Source organism: Vanessa tameamea, chromosome 5 (assembly GCF_037043105.1).
Source record: "Vanessa tameamea isolate UH-Manoa-2023 chromosome 5, ilVanTame1 primary haplotype, whole genome shotgun sequence".
Classification (NCBI taxonomy): domain Eukaryota; kingdom Metazoa; phylum Arthropoda; class Insecta; order Lepidoptera; family Nymphalidae; genus Vanessa; species Vanessa tameamea.
In genome coordinates, this window is record NC_087313.1 from 12,638,202 (window position 1) to 12,658,769 (window position 20,568).

Sequence of the window (20,568 nt, forward strand, 5' to 3'; positions counted from 1 at the left end):
ACTATAATTTCCTAATGCTATCTTTTCGACGCCATTACGTAGGTTTTCTGCTGCGATACGATCCTATCGTGAACAATTCCATATACACTTTACAATATTTGAAACTGGATCGATATTTTAACATTTTTATATTTATCGAATTTCATATTTAAAGGTGCAAAAAATAATCTGGAAACATTAATCTCTATAAATGTTATCTTGGGATTGCTTGAAACTAAAACAGTTTTTAAAGATCATGTTTCTGTTTATTTATTATTATTATGCATTATGAAATAGCTGCTCGAAAAGTTAGTTTCCTTGTCTTGTATCGATCGTATCATACATATGTATGTATTGCCTAAGAGTTTCCAAAGCCGTCGATCATCATGAAATGGGAGAATACTTAACATTTTTTGTTCTGATCTTAAAACGTAAGACCTAGGCGCTTATGTTTTTTTGTCTTGGAATTATTAATAATCATAAATTCATAACATACCATATCAACTTTCTTTGTATTAAATATAGATCCCGTCAGTCCGTTTAAGGTCATGTAATATGAGACCTGACTTGCGTTTTCACCGAGCCATAAATTTATTTATATCTAGAGGACTTTTCTTCACAATAGGAAATTGTGAGTTTTTATCGGTTTCATTACCGGCGGCCGTTACGAGATTTCTAAATTCGGGTACGCGATTTGACTTCAAGGCGTGAGTGTTACTTTAAGTTACTATTTATTTAGTATAACGTAACATAAACAGCCTGTAAATTTCCCACTGCTGGGCAAAGGCCTCCTCTCCCTTTTTGAGAAGGTATGGAGCATATTCCACCACGCTGCTCCAAAGCGGGTTGGTGGAATACACATGTGGCAGAATTTCGTTGAAATTAGACACATGCAGGTTTCCTCACGATGTTTTCCTTCACCGCCGAGTACGAGATGAATTATAAACACAAATTAAGCACATGAAAATTCAGTGGTGCCTGCCTGGGTTTGAACCCGAAATCATCGGTTAAGATGCACGCGTCATCTCGGCTCTTATTAACTATATTTTTGTGACGGATATTACTTCTGTTTGTACATCGTTTCTACTTATTACTTAGTTTTTAAATAAATGTTTATATAACCTTATTATTATTTAATTTGGACAATAGACTGATCGATATCTATTCGACAATTACAAATTTAAAGATCCAAGTCCATTTTTAATCTTTGATCTGCATTCTACGATGTTACAGTTTTTGAGAACAGAAGACGCTGATAAATTCGCGGAATTCGCTCAGCGTCTTCAATCCAATCAAAACTTATTAATGATGAAACTGAAAGAGTACTGTCCATAAAACGTTTTAAGATTTCGACATCCATTGTATGTGTTCGAGAGGCTGTATTAATGAATTGTTCGTCGATTCATCACACAACAATGCCGCGCGAGACGCTTTTGTCACACGTGAACTGCACCGTAATTAAGTTAACAAAGTACTCGTGAAGAAAGATTGATGAAATGGACGATTTTCTGGAGTTGATTGAACTGAGACATACGAGAAATGTTATCGGTATTCCGTCGCAATTTGTTTTTATTTTATGGCATTGGTTGGCGGACGAGCATATGGGCCACCTGATGGTAAGTGCTCACCACCGCCCATGGACAAAGGCGCTGTGAGAAATATTAACCATTCCTTACATCACCTATGCGCCACTAATCTTGGGAACTAAGATGTTATGTCCTTGTGCCTTTGATTACACTGGCTCACTCATTTGTGCACTGAAATTACTAAAAAATCATAACAGCTACTTCTATGGAAGATACACGATTGCTAATATTTACGCAACATCGAATCGAGCATTTGTTACCGATTCTGTGGAATATCAGATTTATAAAGTTCAACGTGCTTTCATAAATTTTTAACAAACAAGTTTGTCTGTCGATCGATATACGTTCAGATAATCTCTTTCAATTTCGTCCATCCTCTACGGACATTCTGGTTCGCACAGAACCGGTTTAGAATTTTTGTATCGAATGAATCTAGTGTATCTACATTAAAGTTATATAAATAATTTCACTTATCAAAAAAGGTCGTCTATTTCATTCGTCCTATTTAGTAATTAATTAAACAATAGACTCGTAACTCCAAAATGTAGTTAAGTGCGAGATTAGTTTAACGATTATTTGTCTTCTTTTGCCAAATCAATTATTATTAAAAAAGTAGAATTCAATGTTTAACTAAACAACTTGCTAAGCAACGTATATAAAAGGCTATTTATTTATTTCTATAAAGTATATTTCGTAAAGTCGTAATTGGAAATAGAAATACTTATTGTTCCCTTAATTCGAATCGTCAATTTAGCGTTATATCGAAACCACTATGCATTCTATGCCCAATACAATACAATGAGTTCTCAGCGTAATAGCAACATCGAATCCTGCGCAACATTTATGCCTATATTTGTTCGGCGAAGTAACGGTATCTTTTATATTATGCCTCATAGCGGACACATATATCAGGGCCGACTAATGGAGGTCGGGCGGTATTTTCGTCTGTTATCTTGTAAGGAGTACACTCTAACTCATTCAAGTTCAAGATTTTAATGCCGATCTTGGATAAGGTTATACGAACAATAGCGGTTAGTAATTAAATTTTTGTATCTCATTTTTACTTATGATGCAAAACTGTGAACAGAATTCGGTTTCGGAATTCATTTTTCGTTAATTTTAGTTTGTTGATTAAATGTATAGTCACTAGTAATCATGCCATTGGCTGACATTGCGTCATTATTAGCATCCAACCATTAATAAAAAGCCTTTAGAAGTTAAATTAAAATGATTCAACCTTTGTTCGTAAATGCAATGTGATGTTTTATCAATTGCATTCAAATAAAAATAGAAACAATTACGACGTGAATCACTATTTGATAAATAAATCATTTTCATTTTTATATGTGTGTTTGCTAAAGTATTTTTATTGTATAACTGCATGAAACTGCTTTATAAATTGAAGAAAACAACGCAGACTAGATTTAAAAAAAGCTTATGTAACGTTGAAATATATTTAAACAAAGCCAACTTGGTATTGAATAAGCCGGAGACCTTTAAAGAACACACTTAGCGTCCGTTAGTTTCTCGCGCCGAAATAACCATTTTTCCATAATGAAACTTTTTGTTGTAGAACCATTATTTTACAAACACGTCGCCCGTCTGCGTGTCCGTCAATCGTCGAAAGTGGTAATTAGACTTTCTTAGACCGTCATATTGCAATCTTTGTTCCCTCGGTGAAGAATAACTTGATTCGAACATTAATCATCTTGTAACCGTTGGTCTGAGTCGCGTTGCCGCTAAGTATCTTTTTCATATCATTGAAAAGTTCGTCTGCTAACTGTTCCTTGGTTATTTAAATGGTAATTTATTGTCGACTTATTATAGCTCGGCTCATTGAGGCTTATTTTATTTTTTACTTTACGTTTTGTCTGAAGTCGATGCCGGAATATTTCTTCTTAACGATCGAAGTCATTTCTGACTGACTTCATATTTGTTTTAATATTAATATTGTTTTTCTTTGTTACCGTTATGTTTTTTAACTAACAAGCTTTAGTGATTCGATTCAGCAAAAAAATGAGAACCATTCCAATTATTAATTTACCGATTTTTATTGTAGTAATGTTACCAGCATTTGGTGTATCGATGTATCGTATCGGATCAGATGCGAGTCAGGCGGATGCAGCAATAGAGAGACCATCCTCAATTACGCTTTGATTTGAGGCCCCATTATTGAACTACGAGTTTGAGTCACCTTGTGTGTTTCAATACAAACAGGTTCAAATGTAGCCTAACTAAAATAAACTGTGTATAATATTTTACTTTATTATTTTAGTAACTAAATGACTATTTGATTGAATACATTATATGTAAATTATATTTTAATGGTCAACATGATAACAGTTTCTATATAAAAATGTATTATCTGTGGGTTGCGGTTTTGACAGATATAGTAAATTAAGTAAATCGAGTTATGGTCTTTGGTTTTCAAATAATTCCACAATAAAAGTTTAAAATGTAGTAATTAAGGCTTCGTGTAATGTTGAACAGTAGACGTTAGAGTCGTATATTCTAGAAACATGTAAATACATTTTATGGTCACGCACACATGAACAACGCTTACTGAGGGTGAGCAACCCTCGTTCTGTTATCGCTTCATGACACATTAACAGACAGATGTATAGTTGTTTGTAATAATAATAAAAATATTGCGCAATAATAATGATCAATTCAAATTTGGAACGCATGGCTTATTATGTTGTAAATTTCGCAATTTTCATAAAACTTATTGAGAACTGGTTATGTCGACTTGTCATCTAACCACGAAACCGATGTCCTTCTTTTGTATAAATACTTTTTATTGGGAGGCGACGGAAAAAATAGAGGTTGTTTTCTACGGTTGTTTAGTGAAGCACTAATACCAAAAAACTCCAAAACCGACCAGAGAGGAAGATATTGCTATCCCTTTTAACCCTACAAATAAAGAAGAGAGATGGCAATATATTTTTATTATAAAATCTAAAATTATTATCTCCCTATTAGGTATATTTAATAGTTCAAAAGATGTTTGTCTTTGTGTATACCAGATTTCTCTTCGAAACCTGTATTATCTGTACCTTATAAGACCTGCCCTAGATTAAATATATCAATTTTATTAACCATATTAAAATTATTACATTAGTTATTATTAGCTGTGAGTTAAAAAATAGATACCTATGTTTTTTAAATTCAGAGAGTAAGATTTGAAAATTTATTGAACCGAACTAAATAGAAGTAAAAATAACTTTTTAATTGCGTTTACATTCAAATATCGACGTCAATATAAATCTTTTGTAAATGTTTAAAATAAACTTCCTTTTTTTTGTTTATGATTTAGCTATTCATAATTTATGAATAATATAAATAAATCAATTTATTTTATTAATAAATTTTAAATTTAAAAGATATAAGTATTATTCAATAAAATAAAATATTAGAACATAAGCCATTCGTTTCGTTTTTAAATATTACAATTTTAAGGCATCGATATGCAATTAAAATTCTTCGCTAAACGTCGATAGTCGATTTGACTGTCAAATAAGTTGTGGTCCGTGTAATCGTTAATAACCGCAGCCATTTTGTATATTTGTAGCCAATTTTACAATCACGCGATGTTCGGTGGCTAAAACAGAGAAATATTTTTAATCTATGGTTATATAATATTCACGCAAGTAATACACACTAGTTTTGTTATTTACTAAGGAACCTCTAATTTCTCTAGCGTTTACATATTGAAAGCAAATTATACAAATTTGGAATAATAATAACTAATGAAGTACTTTATATTTCGAACCAATAATAATTGTTTATGTCTACTGAAATCGAACGTTAATTTTTTTAATCGACTTATGACTTATTTTAAGATTTTGTTATCTGTGGAAAAAGGATACATAGTTTTGGCGGGCTTTTACAAAACATTCCATTCGAAGAAAATAAAAATGGCGAATAGAGACATATAAAATTCTTAAATTGATTATAAAATAAAATTCTGAAATTGGACTGAATATGGACTTTGCAATTTAGTAGTATGTTATATTTTTTAATACGAGTACAAATTTCTATGTATGTATTAGGCTACGTATTATGTTTATTCCTATTGTAAATACGTGAAGGAAAAAATTAAAATGAAAAAGCTTTAGTAAAATAAATAAGTATGTCTTAAACATCTAGTAAGATTTAGTACCATAGAAAAATAAATCTAAATAAAACGAGTGATTTTTTTTGCATTATTAAAGTAACGTCCATACCTTAAGCGACGAGGCTTTCATAAAACCAGTTTATTATAACGTCGCACTCATAATGCAACTTGTGGGACGGTTATCTGTGTCTGGTATCTTTAAATAGATAGATATAAAGAAGATACTCGCATCATAGCAATAGAAGTTATTACGTGCAAGCGTGCCATAAATATGCAATAGTACTTTATTTATGATTAAATGATTTATTTTTAATTTTACTTCAATATCTATGCATAAAAATATATCTAGTGATTACATTTTATGATTAAAACCTTAATATATATCAATTGGATATCCATTACGTACGTCTGCTAAAGTTAATTCTATCTCTAACAATAAATTGTACGAAACATATAAAAAGTATGGTTAGGTTGGTGGATTGACAGGTGATAGGTTTTGTACCTTTGCGCAAAAGTTACTGGCATAGTAAAATCAACATACACAGTGTGGCGGGTGTTTTATTATCAAACTAATTAAAAAAAAAAAGTCGCAACGTAAGTGAAAATAAAATATATTAAATTATAAAGATGTCCTTTACGTACATAAATATTAAAGCGTCTCATTTAATCTATAAACCAAAATCAGAATGTCTCTTGCAAAACGATTTAAAGAATAAAATAGTAATACATACGACGTAATGAATTAGAGATTTGACATCGGACATACTTTGATGCTGTGCCTAAGGTTGAAGGATAGAATTATTGCAAGTAATAAATATGTTTGTACGGTCGCAGTAAACGGCGCACGTCGTGATGTACATTTGTAGTTAACTTGTGTGTTTTATCAATGAGCTAGCGTGAGATGCGGCGGTTTATAACATTATGCACTTAAATATAATTTAATATTTTAAAAAATGTAGGAGCAAGAAGACTGGCTGGATGTGAAAGGTGAAATCAGATCTTTTGAGGCAACTTAGGAAGTCATTTTATTACATTCAATACTAGTTTTGGCCCGATGTTTCGAACCCTTGGATTTCCATGCACAATACTTTATTATGCAATAAAATGGTACTTATCAATAAATCCTATTTGAGAACATAATCATCAAAGATCAATTAGCTCGCTTTTTCATTAATAATATAAATAACTCATAATGAAAATACGTCTGTATTTTCATAAAACATTTACTTATCTTAAAATAGTACAGATAAAATGTTATTATAAAGAAATAAACTATGCAATCATTTCTGTACGATTCAAAGTTTTCTATCGGTGGTCGATTCAAATTATTATACCATCGAAACAATAACAAAATTTATGTAATTAGACGAGCGCTAGTGAAGAACACAAGTGGTATAACTTTTTATCGATATTTGTACTGTGTTTTATATCGATGTCGCGATAATTTATCGTCTGTCAATAGAGGCTTTTTGCAAGTTAAGCTTACTAAATGTTGTGTAATCATTTGATACGTAAGTGTCATATGATATGCAAGTAAGGTGGCGGTACAACGCGGACGTTTGATTTGTTCGAGTTATCATATGCTAATCAAACGGATGTTGTCGTATTGACTTCTCACGGACCATTTCGCGGAAGCGTGTCTCGTAGGCGAATTTTTTTATTTATATTTAAAATTCTTATCATAAAACGTTCCCACGGTCGGTTATCTGTCCGTCCATGATGAGGTTTTGTGGGTCAGCTAGCTCTTGTCGACATGACTTTACGTTTAGTTCATTAAAATTTGATAATGGCTTTAATGTTATCTCGTGAATTGAGTCAAAACCAACGTGTACGCTGTTTTTATTAAAAAAAAAAAAACTTTAACGTCATAATGGTATGTATAAATAAATTTAACCAATGACCATTATTGTAATGGAGCTCTTGAATTATTAATATCGATCAAAGTGACTCCATCTGTCGAAATTTTTTTGGAACATGAATGACTCATTCCGATTTTAAATTTATTATCTGTATCAGTGACTACCTTAACTCGTCTTGCTACGAACTCTTTAATACTTTTAATATACAACACAATAATAATTATTACTTGTTATTATTTTATAGTTAATAATTGGCATTAGCCAATCATTATTAATAAGTTCACAAATGACGACAATTTCACTTGTCTACATTATTATAAATAATATATACGCTTTTTAAATTCTTCAGATAATCTTCTATCTAGAAATCAATTATATACGATGTAAAGATTCTCTTAAGACGGCCCTGACAGCGGGGAACCAGGAATCTCTGCTCATTTCCCGTCTCAAACCATTGACGATCATATTAGGATTCGTTAAATTAAACATGAAAGAGGGACAAACATTAATTTTATGTCCGCAATTTAAAGAAAACCGGTAAACATCGATCAGCCGTTTTCACTTAAGGTCGGTGACAGCGAGAAAAAACAATAGCTGCCCTTATAAGGCACTACGTAGCCTGTCCGCTTTTTGCTCAAGACTCAGTATGGTCTGCATCGGGTACTCGCTAAAAAATTGACTCGCGAAAGTCATTTGCTTTCGATAAGGAATGCGAACTTAAATCGATATGTAATTTATTTTTTTCTCGTTTGAAAATCGATACTGCTGCCGTAATTGAAACTGTTTAATGACAGTCAGCCAGATAACTCAGATTTTTTGCTTTACATACAAAGATCTCATAGTATCTTAAGTGTTCCGTGTATTTTAATTTAGAAAAACAATCTCGGTAGCGGCATATCTTTGAAAATTAAAGACGCATGAATTTATAGTAGTCTAATTTCAAGAATATTCACAGATTCGATGCATTATTAATAACTTCACAAACGTAGTTTAATGAAATGGTCCAGTGGTTAGCACACGTGAAACTTAATCAAAGGTTACGAGTTCAAACCCCAAATCTTATCTAATCGTGTTTATAATTCATCTCTAGCTCGGTGGTGAAAGATAACCTTTTGAGGTAACCTATATGTGTCGGATGAAATTCTGCCACATGTGTTATTCAGCTATGTGTTTTATAATAATGGATTTTTGCGTTATTAAAGGTTGTAAATATTGCTTTTATTTAAATCGAATAAATACTTATTTTATTTAGGTATAAAATTTGTTTATTTGTATGTAGGGCGTGATTTCCGGAACTAATGATCTAATTCTAAAAAAATCTTCACTGGGAAAAGTTACATTAAAAAAAAAACAATACTTTCACCAAAGACAGATAATTAATTCATAATAAATCAAGTCGAACTAGTAAACTTCAGAAAAAATATATACATCAAAGATCGCATCTGGCAGCTTGATTAAATTATTTGGATGCTGTGTAACTAACACTAGGATCAAGATCGGTATCTCGATGTACGATCATTCGATATCGAGACCACCGAAGCAGTTCGAGAACCAATGATTAGTGTAATGTTATTATGTATTTGAAATAGTTACTATCGTTTTTTTATTGTATAGGTAGGACGGGCTAATGGACTATCTGATAGTAAGTGGTCACCACTGCAAGACATTGGTGCTAAGAGTTTACATGCCTAATTCACCACGAACTTTGGGGACTGTGATGTTACGTCCCTTGTGCTTAGTACCCTTTAAAACCGAAACACAACTATTCAAAGTATTACTGTTTGGTAAAATATCTGAGGAGTGGGTGCTTACCTAAGCGGTCTCGTACAAAGCTCTACCACCAAGTAAATATTCATATTCGTCGTCTGCTGTCTGCAATACATTTTTTATGACACTGGGAAAAACATTAACCCGTTTGTCCGAGCAACGCGGGGATGTAGTACATACACGAGTCCATTACCAGAATAAAAACCCAGCAGTACTTAGTATATTGGCCAGGATGTCTTTGGAAGAAACCAGAGGATCGCCGACGTATTCTATCGTGACATTATTGGACATCTCTCAGATCTTAAGATCTCCTGTTTCATTTGTTTGTGAAATGAGGGCTAATTAGCTATAAAACGTCTCGTAATTAAATAATTTCTTCTAACTATTTTTTTTATCTGTTTTCACGTAAATAAATATTAGTAAATAAAAGTGTGTGAAATGTAACTAAACTCGCAAATATTAGTTTGTATTATACGTGTAAATAAATTTTAAGTATTTGTTTAATTTTCATTCGCCGATAAGAATTCCCAATTTCATATTCGTTGGCAAATAAATATTGATAATTTTTTCGTTGACAAAATATTCAAACGTTTTACTGTGTGTAGAGGATTTTAAAGAAATACATTTCTAGTGATAAAAAATCTTGTGGTAGATCTTTTTATGGGCTATGACAGAGAGAGAGAGGGACAGAAATATCTGACTTATATTTTACGTTAGTGGGTGGTACTTGTATACTTAGCATTAGATTCAATTTTAAATTCTTCCAACGTTTGAAATTTCTTATACAACAGAAAGGCATCGAAAAAATGTATTCATACGGTACGGCTCATCCATTTCCGCCCTTTTACAGCATAAGATAAAATAACAACAAACATTAATATTACACGTAGAATATATAATATTAAATTATTAATAATAGTGTCCTAATGTACTATGGCCGCGGTTGCTATTTTCAACGAAGATAACTTAACTGCACAAGTTATAGTGCACAGTCACAGATGCCCTCTTAATTATATAATAAGTCACGACCGGGAAGGGATCAACCGTAGGACTGTAGGTTTACGTGGTTTTCGAGGGTCAGGATTGTAACTCAAGCAATTTCCTCATAATATTAATAATATAATCTCGCAATAAATACCGTTACGGTTTTCTGACCGAATCTTATCATCCAGTAACACGTTAGAGATGGACGCGTGCGTGGGAACTTTCTTGACGAATGTAAACAGTTCCAAGTCTGTTGACACTTTTGAATATTTATTTGATTGTAGATGTTTCGACGATGGATTGTGATATGTGATAATATTTTGTCGATAATGTTAGCGAATGTTTGTTTTGATAGGATGGATTTGACAAAATATACGTGTCAATAACAAGAGAAAATTGGAATCGCCAAAAAAACAGACATCATGAATATTGTCAATGTATTTTTGGAAGGCAGACGACAATTATACCGTCTCTTACGACTTATGCCTTTGGATTTTGGCTTAGTTGCAACCCTCACAACTGCAACGCTCGGGTCATGAAGTCCAAAATTCTCCAGTTGATCTGAATGCACATTCGTAGATACAGCTGATGACGCAATACGTAAAAACGACCAATGAGCGTTCAGTATTCAAACCTGACTGATTCTCATTTCAGAATTTGGCGGTATTCCTCTTAATGACACTAGCACAATTACATTTCAAACTACAAACTATTGCTGTTCAGCACAATTGTAACATAAACGTACTTTTGTACATATGTAATAAAGGACTCTATTTCCTTAGCGACCGATATTTATTTTCCGTTCTCTATAATATATAAATGTGAATATTAACGAGTTTTTATTATTACAGGTTTTGTTTCGTGTTCGCCGTCACCGTGCAAAAATGGCGGGACATGTCTTTCATCACCACGTGGGGAATACTTTTGCAAGTAAGTTGCATGTTTCGTAATAAATATTTGTTGATTACATGTTTACAGATTCAATGGATCATTTCGAATAATTAAGACTAATATGTGAAAATATTTTAGATACGGATAATATTTTTCCAGTAAATTTCATTTAAATATTTTATATGTACGTATGTATTTTCCAAATACTTTGTACGCTACATTCCGTAGTACTTCTCTGTAGTAGCTCGCGGTTTCTAATAGTAATAATAAAAATGAGTGCAGTGTAGTGCCCTTGTGCAGCAGATGCGCTTGCCCTTCGTTTTCGAGGGCCTTTTAATTGCATTAGAAAAAAAATGCGTAGGCTTATTGATACAAGAAATGCAACAATATTTTACTCCTATAAATAAAGAGTAATGGCCCCATTTTGTTGGTGAATCATTAATTACTTCACTTCAATCGTTCAAAATATAAATAATATGTTCATGACTATTATATGATATGATATTATATTTAATGTAGTTTTTGTCGTCGACTGTTTCGATGGTCTGTGGCTTGATTCCGAGGTTCTGGGTTCAAATTCCAGAACAGGCCGAAACAAACTAAAAACTTTTTGTTTCATTTAATTCTCAGTAACAGACCGAAGTCTGTAAAGGCGTTAGTCTGCGCCTGAACTCTTTCCGATCGTGTCGGATTAGCCGTCTCACTGGATTATTAGAATGAAGGAATGTACCTGTGTCTGGGCACACACTTGTGCCCTATTTATGTACTACGTAGTTGGCTGGTCTCCCTTGAGATTTGATGCCTTGACCGAATACGGTGAGACCGACATCATCATCGGTTTTTGTCTGAATAATTATGGATCCATCAAACGTAACTCTCAACGTAACATATTTTCGATATGTGTAACAGACGCACAAGTGTTATCTATGTGTGTTTATAGAATGTAAGGAACATAAACAAATTTGAAAAGAAAACATATTTTATGGTTAATATATATATATAAAACTTTCTAGAGAGTTTCGTATCGATTATATTAATATAATTTACATATAAGGCTTCATTTAACTAGTTCACACTAAGCTTGTTTCCATGGTAACCCCTTATACGTCGCCTATTACGAACCGACCGAAATGGGGAACCCATTTTGACTCCTACCATTTGTTTCTCGAATCTTATGAATCCTTTTGATATCCTTTAACATATATAGATTTATTTTCATTATTTCTATTTAAAAATTCTCAGCGTGAATAAAACTAGATTATTGGTTTAAAAACGGGAAAACTACAACTGTTTTCAAGTTTTAATTTGTGATTATATATCATCATGATTACGACAGCCTTCAGTAAGCCATTGCCTTTTAGGTTAATAGTATCTTATAAAGAAATTCATTATTTGCACGTCAAATAAATATGTAATATATTAGACATACTACTAATTGATATAATTATAGTTTTAGATGATAGTCGTGACGTTCAATTACTCAAACAACAAATTACATATTAAACCATCCATCTAGTGTGATTTGAAGCGTCAATGTTTTAGATCAATAACAATTATCTTCTCATTAATAACTAGCATTATGTAACTGCTTTCGAGAATCGTTAGTAAGGTCTATGAGCATATATGGCCGTCTTTGTTTCCATCATTCGCGCTCATTAAAACCGCTCGCCCTTTACGGAGCATCTGATAACGAGGTGAGATGCTTGTTATAGAATTGCCATCCGTCCTCATTTCCCTGGACTATGTCAACCTTTTAACGGCATTGGGTGACGCCGGATTTTTAATGTATCTAAACTATCGGTTAACGGAATTATGATTTGAAAAATATATTTAATTGGACAATAGTAATGGTTACCAATTTACGGAGTTACGCTTAAAGCCTTACAGACATTGTTAAGTGAGTGTCGACATAAGCACTGGTTTTTCTCTCTCTTTCTGTTATCATCGATCTGACATAAGTGTGAGTAAGACACAATTTAACTAATCACCGTCTGGTGGTAGGTAAAAAACCGTTAATATTGAAGATTGATGAATGGTAATTTTATATATATTTTGGGAACCCTATTTACGTTGACCGTATACATGTGTGTCGGTAAACGTCCGATATGAGGTATTTATTTGGGCGATCTTTTCATTCTGATGGTGCCGCTGTGAAATTGTTTTTTAATTTATAATATTGCTCAACTCGATAGCGCCGCCGCGTGGTAGTGCTCTATTATAGTCGAATATTAAATATCGCGGTTCAATCAAGTTTTTTTCTGCGCTATTATTCTTTTGTGTTCTTCAGATTTTCGTCTAGGAATAACAGATAATAAATGTTACTTCGTAAAACTGGCCATTATTGAACATTTTAAACTTTTAAATCTATCAATATAATCAATGGCACTTTGATATCCCATCGCGATATCTAAAATACATGCATATGACACAAAATGTATACAAATAATTTTGTCGAGTAATAAAAGCTAAACTGACGGCTGAGGTTTCGCCTGTCAAAGATTCATAGATAAAAATCAGACGATAATGACAATAGGATGTCTGGTGGTCTGTCTAGTATCGGCGAGTGTCGGCGAGTGTCGGTGAGTGTCGGTGCGGCTAATGGAAGTGGGCGGGCGTCCTAGATCCCGCTGATGTCATGCGCCAGCGCATACAGGCGCCAATTATGTTTTTGTTTGACGATTATGGAACACATTTGAATAATTTGTTCCTTTTAAAATTGAATTTGGATTACGACAAAAAATATGATTGATTTATTAAATTGCATAGTCATAAAATTTAAGCGCACTATTTAGGATAAAAATGTGCCTACGACGATATGAGTTTTTATTCAAAAATCGAAATATACGTATATTTATTCAAGTCGACATTTTGTAGAGATGTACTAAACGGAAATTTTGAAATACAAAGTTATGTCAGTTAAATACTATTAAATATAATATAAATTTTATTACGAAACTTAAAGACTAAAGAAGGGCATTAAATAGTTTATATTAAATAGTTGTGACCCGAGGATTCGCTCGCGTTTCAGGTGTCAGTCATAAGAAAGTCTATGTCCTTCCTTGGAGATCAAGCTTGCTTCATATTTGAAAGAGCGAAAGACGGAGTTACTTTCACATTTATAATAATAGTATGGAGTATTATAGATATTTGTATAGATAAATACGATCAGTACGATCTAAATTATGTAATGTACGTAGGTATGATAATTACAATCTGTTCCATGGCCCATAATCGCATAATTTCTGATTCATAACTCACAAAACTGACAAATCTCTATATTAAGCAAGTACAAGCGGAACGGAGTTAACATACCTGTTTAATTTAATTAGTCTTAATTAACACTATGCTAATTAAGTTATTTAATGATGTGTACAGTGAATTATTGATTTAAATTTCGATACGATATTTAAATTCGTATACTCGATATTTCGTATATTATATATATATATATATATATTTCGTATATTATATTTATATATATATATTATAAACGCGTAAATAACTCACAGTGTTTGTAACATGTTCACGCTTAAACCGCTGAGCCGATTTAGATGAAATTTGCTATGGAGATAGATTTGAGACTTAAGGAAAAGACATCCTTTTTTTTAAATTCACACCTCGCGGTAGTAACATGGGGTGCGAGGGTTTGTTTTATAAATTATAACATAATAACATAACATTATCACCCTGTAAATTTCCCACTGCTGGGCTAAGGCCTCCTCTCCCGTTGAGGAGAAGGTATGGAGCATATTCCACCACGCTGCTCCAATGCGGGTTGGTGGAATACACATGTGGCAGAATTTCGTTGAAATTAGACACATGCAGGTTTCCTCACGATGTTTTCCTTCACCGCCGAGCACGAGATGAATTATAAACACAAATTAAGCACATGAAAATTCAGTGGTGCCTGCCTGGGTTTGAACCCGAAATCATCGGTTAAGATGCACGCGTTCTAACCACTGGGCCTTGAATAAATTACGTGTGGGTAAATCCGCAGGTTCAGCTAGTATATATAGGTAAGTAACTCTGTCTGTCTGTTGCTCTTTCACGGTCCAATCACTGAAATTTAGTATGTAACAGGCTTGATCTCCAACAAAGAACACAGGCTCATGACCAACCGTAAAACGCGTGCGAAGCCGCAGGCGACTAGTTAATTATTTGAAGTGAAATAGCCGTTGTATTATATAAGCTATGTATTCATTTAAGCGCCTTCGAGAGGTTGTAATGGGTTTTTAAACTAGTCTTATAAAGATAGTCTAATAGAGACCAACGCTCCGTTATTTCTTTGCTCGTTGATTGAATTGCTTTTGTAGTAACTAGATTTTCTTTAAAAAATTTAGGGTTTCGTTTTAAAATTGATATATTCTTAAAATGCTTTAAAAAAGCCATTGTTTGAAAGAGATATTTTAAAATATGTTTTTATATATTTTTTTCAATTAAAGCTGGCAAGTTTATTTAGTAATCTGTGGTATAAGAACACGTCTTTAGGTGTGACCTTATCATGGGTCAATAACATTAATAAAGAATTGATTTTAAAATGTCTGAGATCAGCTTCCTTGATTTGCTTTATGATACAGGCACCTCTATTGTGCTGTAACTCGGTTTACGTTAGGCGAGATGGAGAGGCTTTAGACAAAAGGATGAATTAATGGGAAAAGATAAAAAATAATCTTAATTTTCCCACATAGGATGAAGTCAAAGATGATTTGTAATAGTTGAGCACTTCTCAATAACAACATTATATCTGTTTCAGCTGTTGTGTAGGAATTCACTTCGTACCTCACTCGTGAAATGTTGACCACCGACTTACACTGATACGGCTTTTGATACGATCCTTTAAATTTTACAATTATTATAGGCAATGTCGTATAATACATTCTGACATATCACTCGTCTGAGGTGAGTTTCGAGTATCTTCTTACAGAATACCGCTATTGCTACTGCAACTACTACTAGAACTGCTTAAATTTCTTCGAACAATTGTGGCATGCATTTAAATTTAAATTTTCTTTCTTTTCATCGAAATGATTTATTTATTTGGAGCAGTTTATTCTTCGACTATGTTAATTAACTATATTTCGTGTATACTGGGCACCACAAATAAACAATAATTTAGCCTTAGCATACGACAAAAACAAAACTACTTCCTCGATATAAAGTTGGAATATATCAATTAGAGTTGAAAATACTAGAAGCACAACAGACTGACTTACACAACCAATTGCACGATAAAAAGCTCGTACCGCCAATACATAATACAATGCCTCTCACGTAGGCAATAATACTTATTTAACGTGGCTCGTTAACGACAAATGCAAAAACCGACAATTTCACATACGTGTGGAGTGTACCGAAATTTTGGTTGTGAGAACAAACGAGTTCACCGACAACCAGATATTTTTTTTGGTGCAGTGTAAGTTGTACCTTACAACATTATTGACATTATTAATACAGTTTTTCTTTTTAATGACATTCTAAGGAATTACGTCACGTTGAAAGCAATCTAAAACTAGGGAAGAAAATATTAAAAGAGTTATAATCATTATCTATGTAGTATGTGTAATTTTGATCCATAAACAAATTTAGATGAAATTGTAAAATTCAAACAAAATGATCAATTTGCTCAAAATATGATCAAAATCTTTTAAAATTGTGATTGGCTGTAAACCAAACAATCAATTCGATCATAAATAAACTCGCTTCTTACCACACAATGGTTACCCAAAAACGAAACCATCGAGCGAAGCGTGTTAAGAGGGGATTAGAAATCCGAGCTGTTTGAGCATTAGAATATAAATGATCACGTGAGATTGGAAGTTTATATGGTTACGAAATATAATAAATAGCTCGGTGGCGAGCAAATCGGAGCTACTAAACAAACTGAACATAAAGCAAAAGGTGCGGAGACTTCGCACGAATACATTGCGCAAACAAGATAGATGCTGCACTAAGTGTAGCAAGGACACTTACGTAACTCTAGTTTTGTCTCGTCACCGACCTAAATGTTTTTGATATATTTAAACAACCTTCTAACTAATAGCACTTTTGGTACCTTAATGCCATTTAAGAGTTGTCTACGAGATTACAAATTAGCAAATTACAAAAGTTGTTACGCAGTATCTGATTATTTTAAATAATTTTGTTTGACCAAAGAGGAAGTGACGTTAATTTATTTGACATATGCAGTATAATTGAAAAATAAAAAAACTGTACGATCTATTTTCCGATCTAAGAGAATCCATTAGAAGTAAATGCGTTTATAATAAAGGAGAGAGAATGCATTACTTTAATATCACCTCGTGAGCTGCCTTGTTACGTCGCTAGCAAACGAATTGTAATAAAAAAAACTTGTCGGGCGCAACGGAGTAATAATTTGTGGTTCTGTTTGATCTTGATATATTTTTAAAGAAAAATAATTCTATATTTCTCATGTTTGATTGTTCACTGTTGATTCATTCATCATTGTATGTATCATTGAGTTTTAAAACAAAACAAAATCAACTCAGGATTTCCGCAGAATAACATTTAATTTTGTTCTATTTAAGCTTACTTATATATTAGTAAATAAATGTTACCTTGAATTAATACTTATAAGGTATGGGATAAAACAAAAAATATGTTTTTGTCCAGCTTTCTAGTTACCGATCTCCAAATCGTTCTTTTCTTGGTCTGTTTGACTTGATTCCAAAGAGATAATAGCCTTCACTTCCTCAAATTCGTTTTAAGATGACTTGGCACCGAGCGTGAGAAATGAAATGACGTTTTTTGGAATTGCCCTCGTGTTGTGATGGTGTCTATATTCAAATGCTTGTATCTTTATTTGAAAGATATTTTGCTTTGCAATCAAGCTTTGCAATTTTAATGGAGAATTTTATAATCTCATCTTATTTTTAGCCGTTTAGCTTTTTGTCAGGGCATAATTTCTCTACATGCTTTGTAACCGGTTACATTATCTTGTTTAACGAAACGCAGGATGTGTAATCAACGTTCTTAACCCGAGAAATGTGTACGCTTGAAGAAGATTAGTTATTATTTTATCTTAAACAATTTTTTCATTTATATTATTTTTAGTCGTTTACTATCCATTGATATTTTTTTAACGTTATATTCTTGTAAATAATGCGATCGTTTAAAAGTTCGTATCATTAATTCCACTGCGATATTAAAATTGATTCTCAATCTCGCATGCTCCATGTAAGGCGTCATAAACAAGCTTTATGCTTTAGTATTCTCACCTCAGGATCGTGTCGGTAGTCACACCAAAAAGATTAATTCTTTTATCCTTTATCCGAAGGCGGTTATTTATAATTCTTTTTAACATTCAACATCAGTCGTATTGCATCTGCTACGAAATTCAAAATGGTTACTTTAATAATCACCGGCTTCTGCTTTTAGCTTGACTTATTAAATGTAGGTAATTATAACAATTTCGGTCTGTCTTATTATATAGTATTTGTTGTTTTAAGCTTCATTTTGAAAAATTGATGATCCCTTTGAGACGTTCCTCACGCAAAATTCGTCGGCACGGTCATAATTTAGAGGACGTCTATAATTTTTTGTTCAGACTGACCGAAATTCTTTAAAATGGCCACTAATAAAACTACTTTTGGTAGGAATTTCTCTTAGGTTTGTTGGGTAGGCATGCTTGGAGCGGCCTTTTTGGTGCCTTTATCTCTCGAACCGGTTTACTTAGGCGAATCTGAAACAATAGCTACAGTGAATAGCTTAGGTTGAAAATAAATACCGGCTTATTTATTAGTAGAACTAAAATTGACAAAAACATATACGAAGGGAGATTATGTTAAGTAAAGTTTATATCGCCATTTTAATCATAGGGAATATAAACGCTAGAAAGAGAAATATATTAGTATATCTCAAAACGATTTATGCGTCTTTTAGCTCTAAACATCTGAGCTCTGACCTTATTACGTCTTGAATTTATTAGCCGACCTAAGTCTAGTTCAGAACAAATCTATAGCATTAATAAATAATATGTTTAAATTACGACTGTTGTACTAAATCGGGATTTAATCTTTTCCTTCTTAGTTTCTCTTAAGTATCTTTTGACGATACTCATTATTTTTTGTTTGCCTTGCCTTATGAAGATTTCTTCATGCAAATATTATGAGCTTCTGCGGCCAGGTTTGAATGGGTATTTAGCATAAACAGACCAAGCCCTTACTGGTAAAGCAGTAAGCATTACGCGAGTCTTAAATCTGTTTAATACACGGTAATGGGCAATTCGTAAGCATTTGGATGTTTAAATCTTACTGTGAGGCCACACACGATCGCTAACCATTTAATTTCATTGATATATCTATGGAGTCTTGTGGAAGAAATGGTATCTAACTTAACTCGGGTTAATATTTCTTAAAAAGTTTGCGCGATCATTTTTGTAAATTCATTTCATTTACAAGATGATCTGATTAAATTCCGTCTTCTAATATATATCATAGACTGTCTCTATTAAAATGCCAATCTTAAGAAAGTAGTCCAATTTAATAAACTGTATTCTTCCTTAAGGGGTTGGCTTAAGGCTATCTCTAACTAAATCTGTATCAGATTCAACGATAGTAACGTAAGACTAGTTCTAAATCAGTACAATTGACATGCCAGCATTTAGCAATTTATCGTATTCCAATTGTATTATTTTTACTGCTGTAAGTCTTTATACTGCTTAAAGATAATTTTCAAATTTGTGTCTTTAGATACCTTATCTATTTAAGTGGAATTAAACTTTCTTCCAAACAATCAAGATGTTCTCTGTTTATTTAAGTTTCATTTCAGACATTTTTTAAAATGTAACGTTATTTTGCTATGTTTTAGTAGTTCTTGTAACATCTTAAAATAGTTGATTCCAGGAACTTTTATAAATGGCCATGAACCAAGTGTAATTTTACCTTTGTCTTAGGTTATTCTATCGTTTGAAAAATCTTGATGACAATATGAGCAATAAACTTGGTTTGCCTTAAAAGATCAAAAACTTACACAAATACTGAAACAGGGAACTGTAGACTCTTTGTTTTTAGGTTAAGGTTGAATTTTACTGTATCTAGTTTTTTCATACGTGAAAACACCTGAGTTTACTATCTCGATGCCGTGAAGCACGTTTCGTTTCGACCGCTTTGCATCGTGTGTCTTCTTCTTAATGGCCCTCCTAACTGTCAGACCACATGTGTGTTCACGGTTTTATAACTGGGGCAAAGATATGTCCAATTATTTTTGTTTAGATAAATGCATAATTTGAACGAATTTAATTTAACGGCAAAAGTAATTAATCTCTAAAAAAATAACATACGCAATTCTACCCATCTCGTTTAATTTTTTTTGAACTTTCTTAATTTTAATGATCTACATTAAAACAATAAATGATTCACACACTTAT

The 20,568-nt window shown here is 32.7% G+C and overlaps 1 protein-coding gene across 1 annotated transcript in view; it reads left to right on the forward strand.

Annotated features, from left to right (window-relative positions):
- Positions 1 to 20,568, forward strand: part of LOC113404413 (neurogenic locus Notch protein) — a 114,987-nt gene that overhangs the window by 26,873 nt on the left and 67,546 nt on the right. The window contains exon 2 of the mRNA XM_026645294.2: positions 11,144 to 11,222. Coding sequence (XP_026501079.1) covers positions 11,144 to 11,222 — 79 coding nt within the window. The remainder of the gene's footprint in view (positions 1 to 11,143; positions 11,223 to 20,568) is intronic.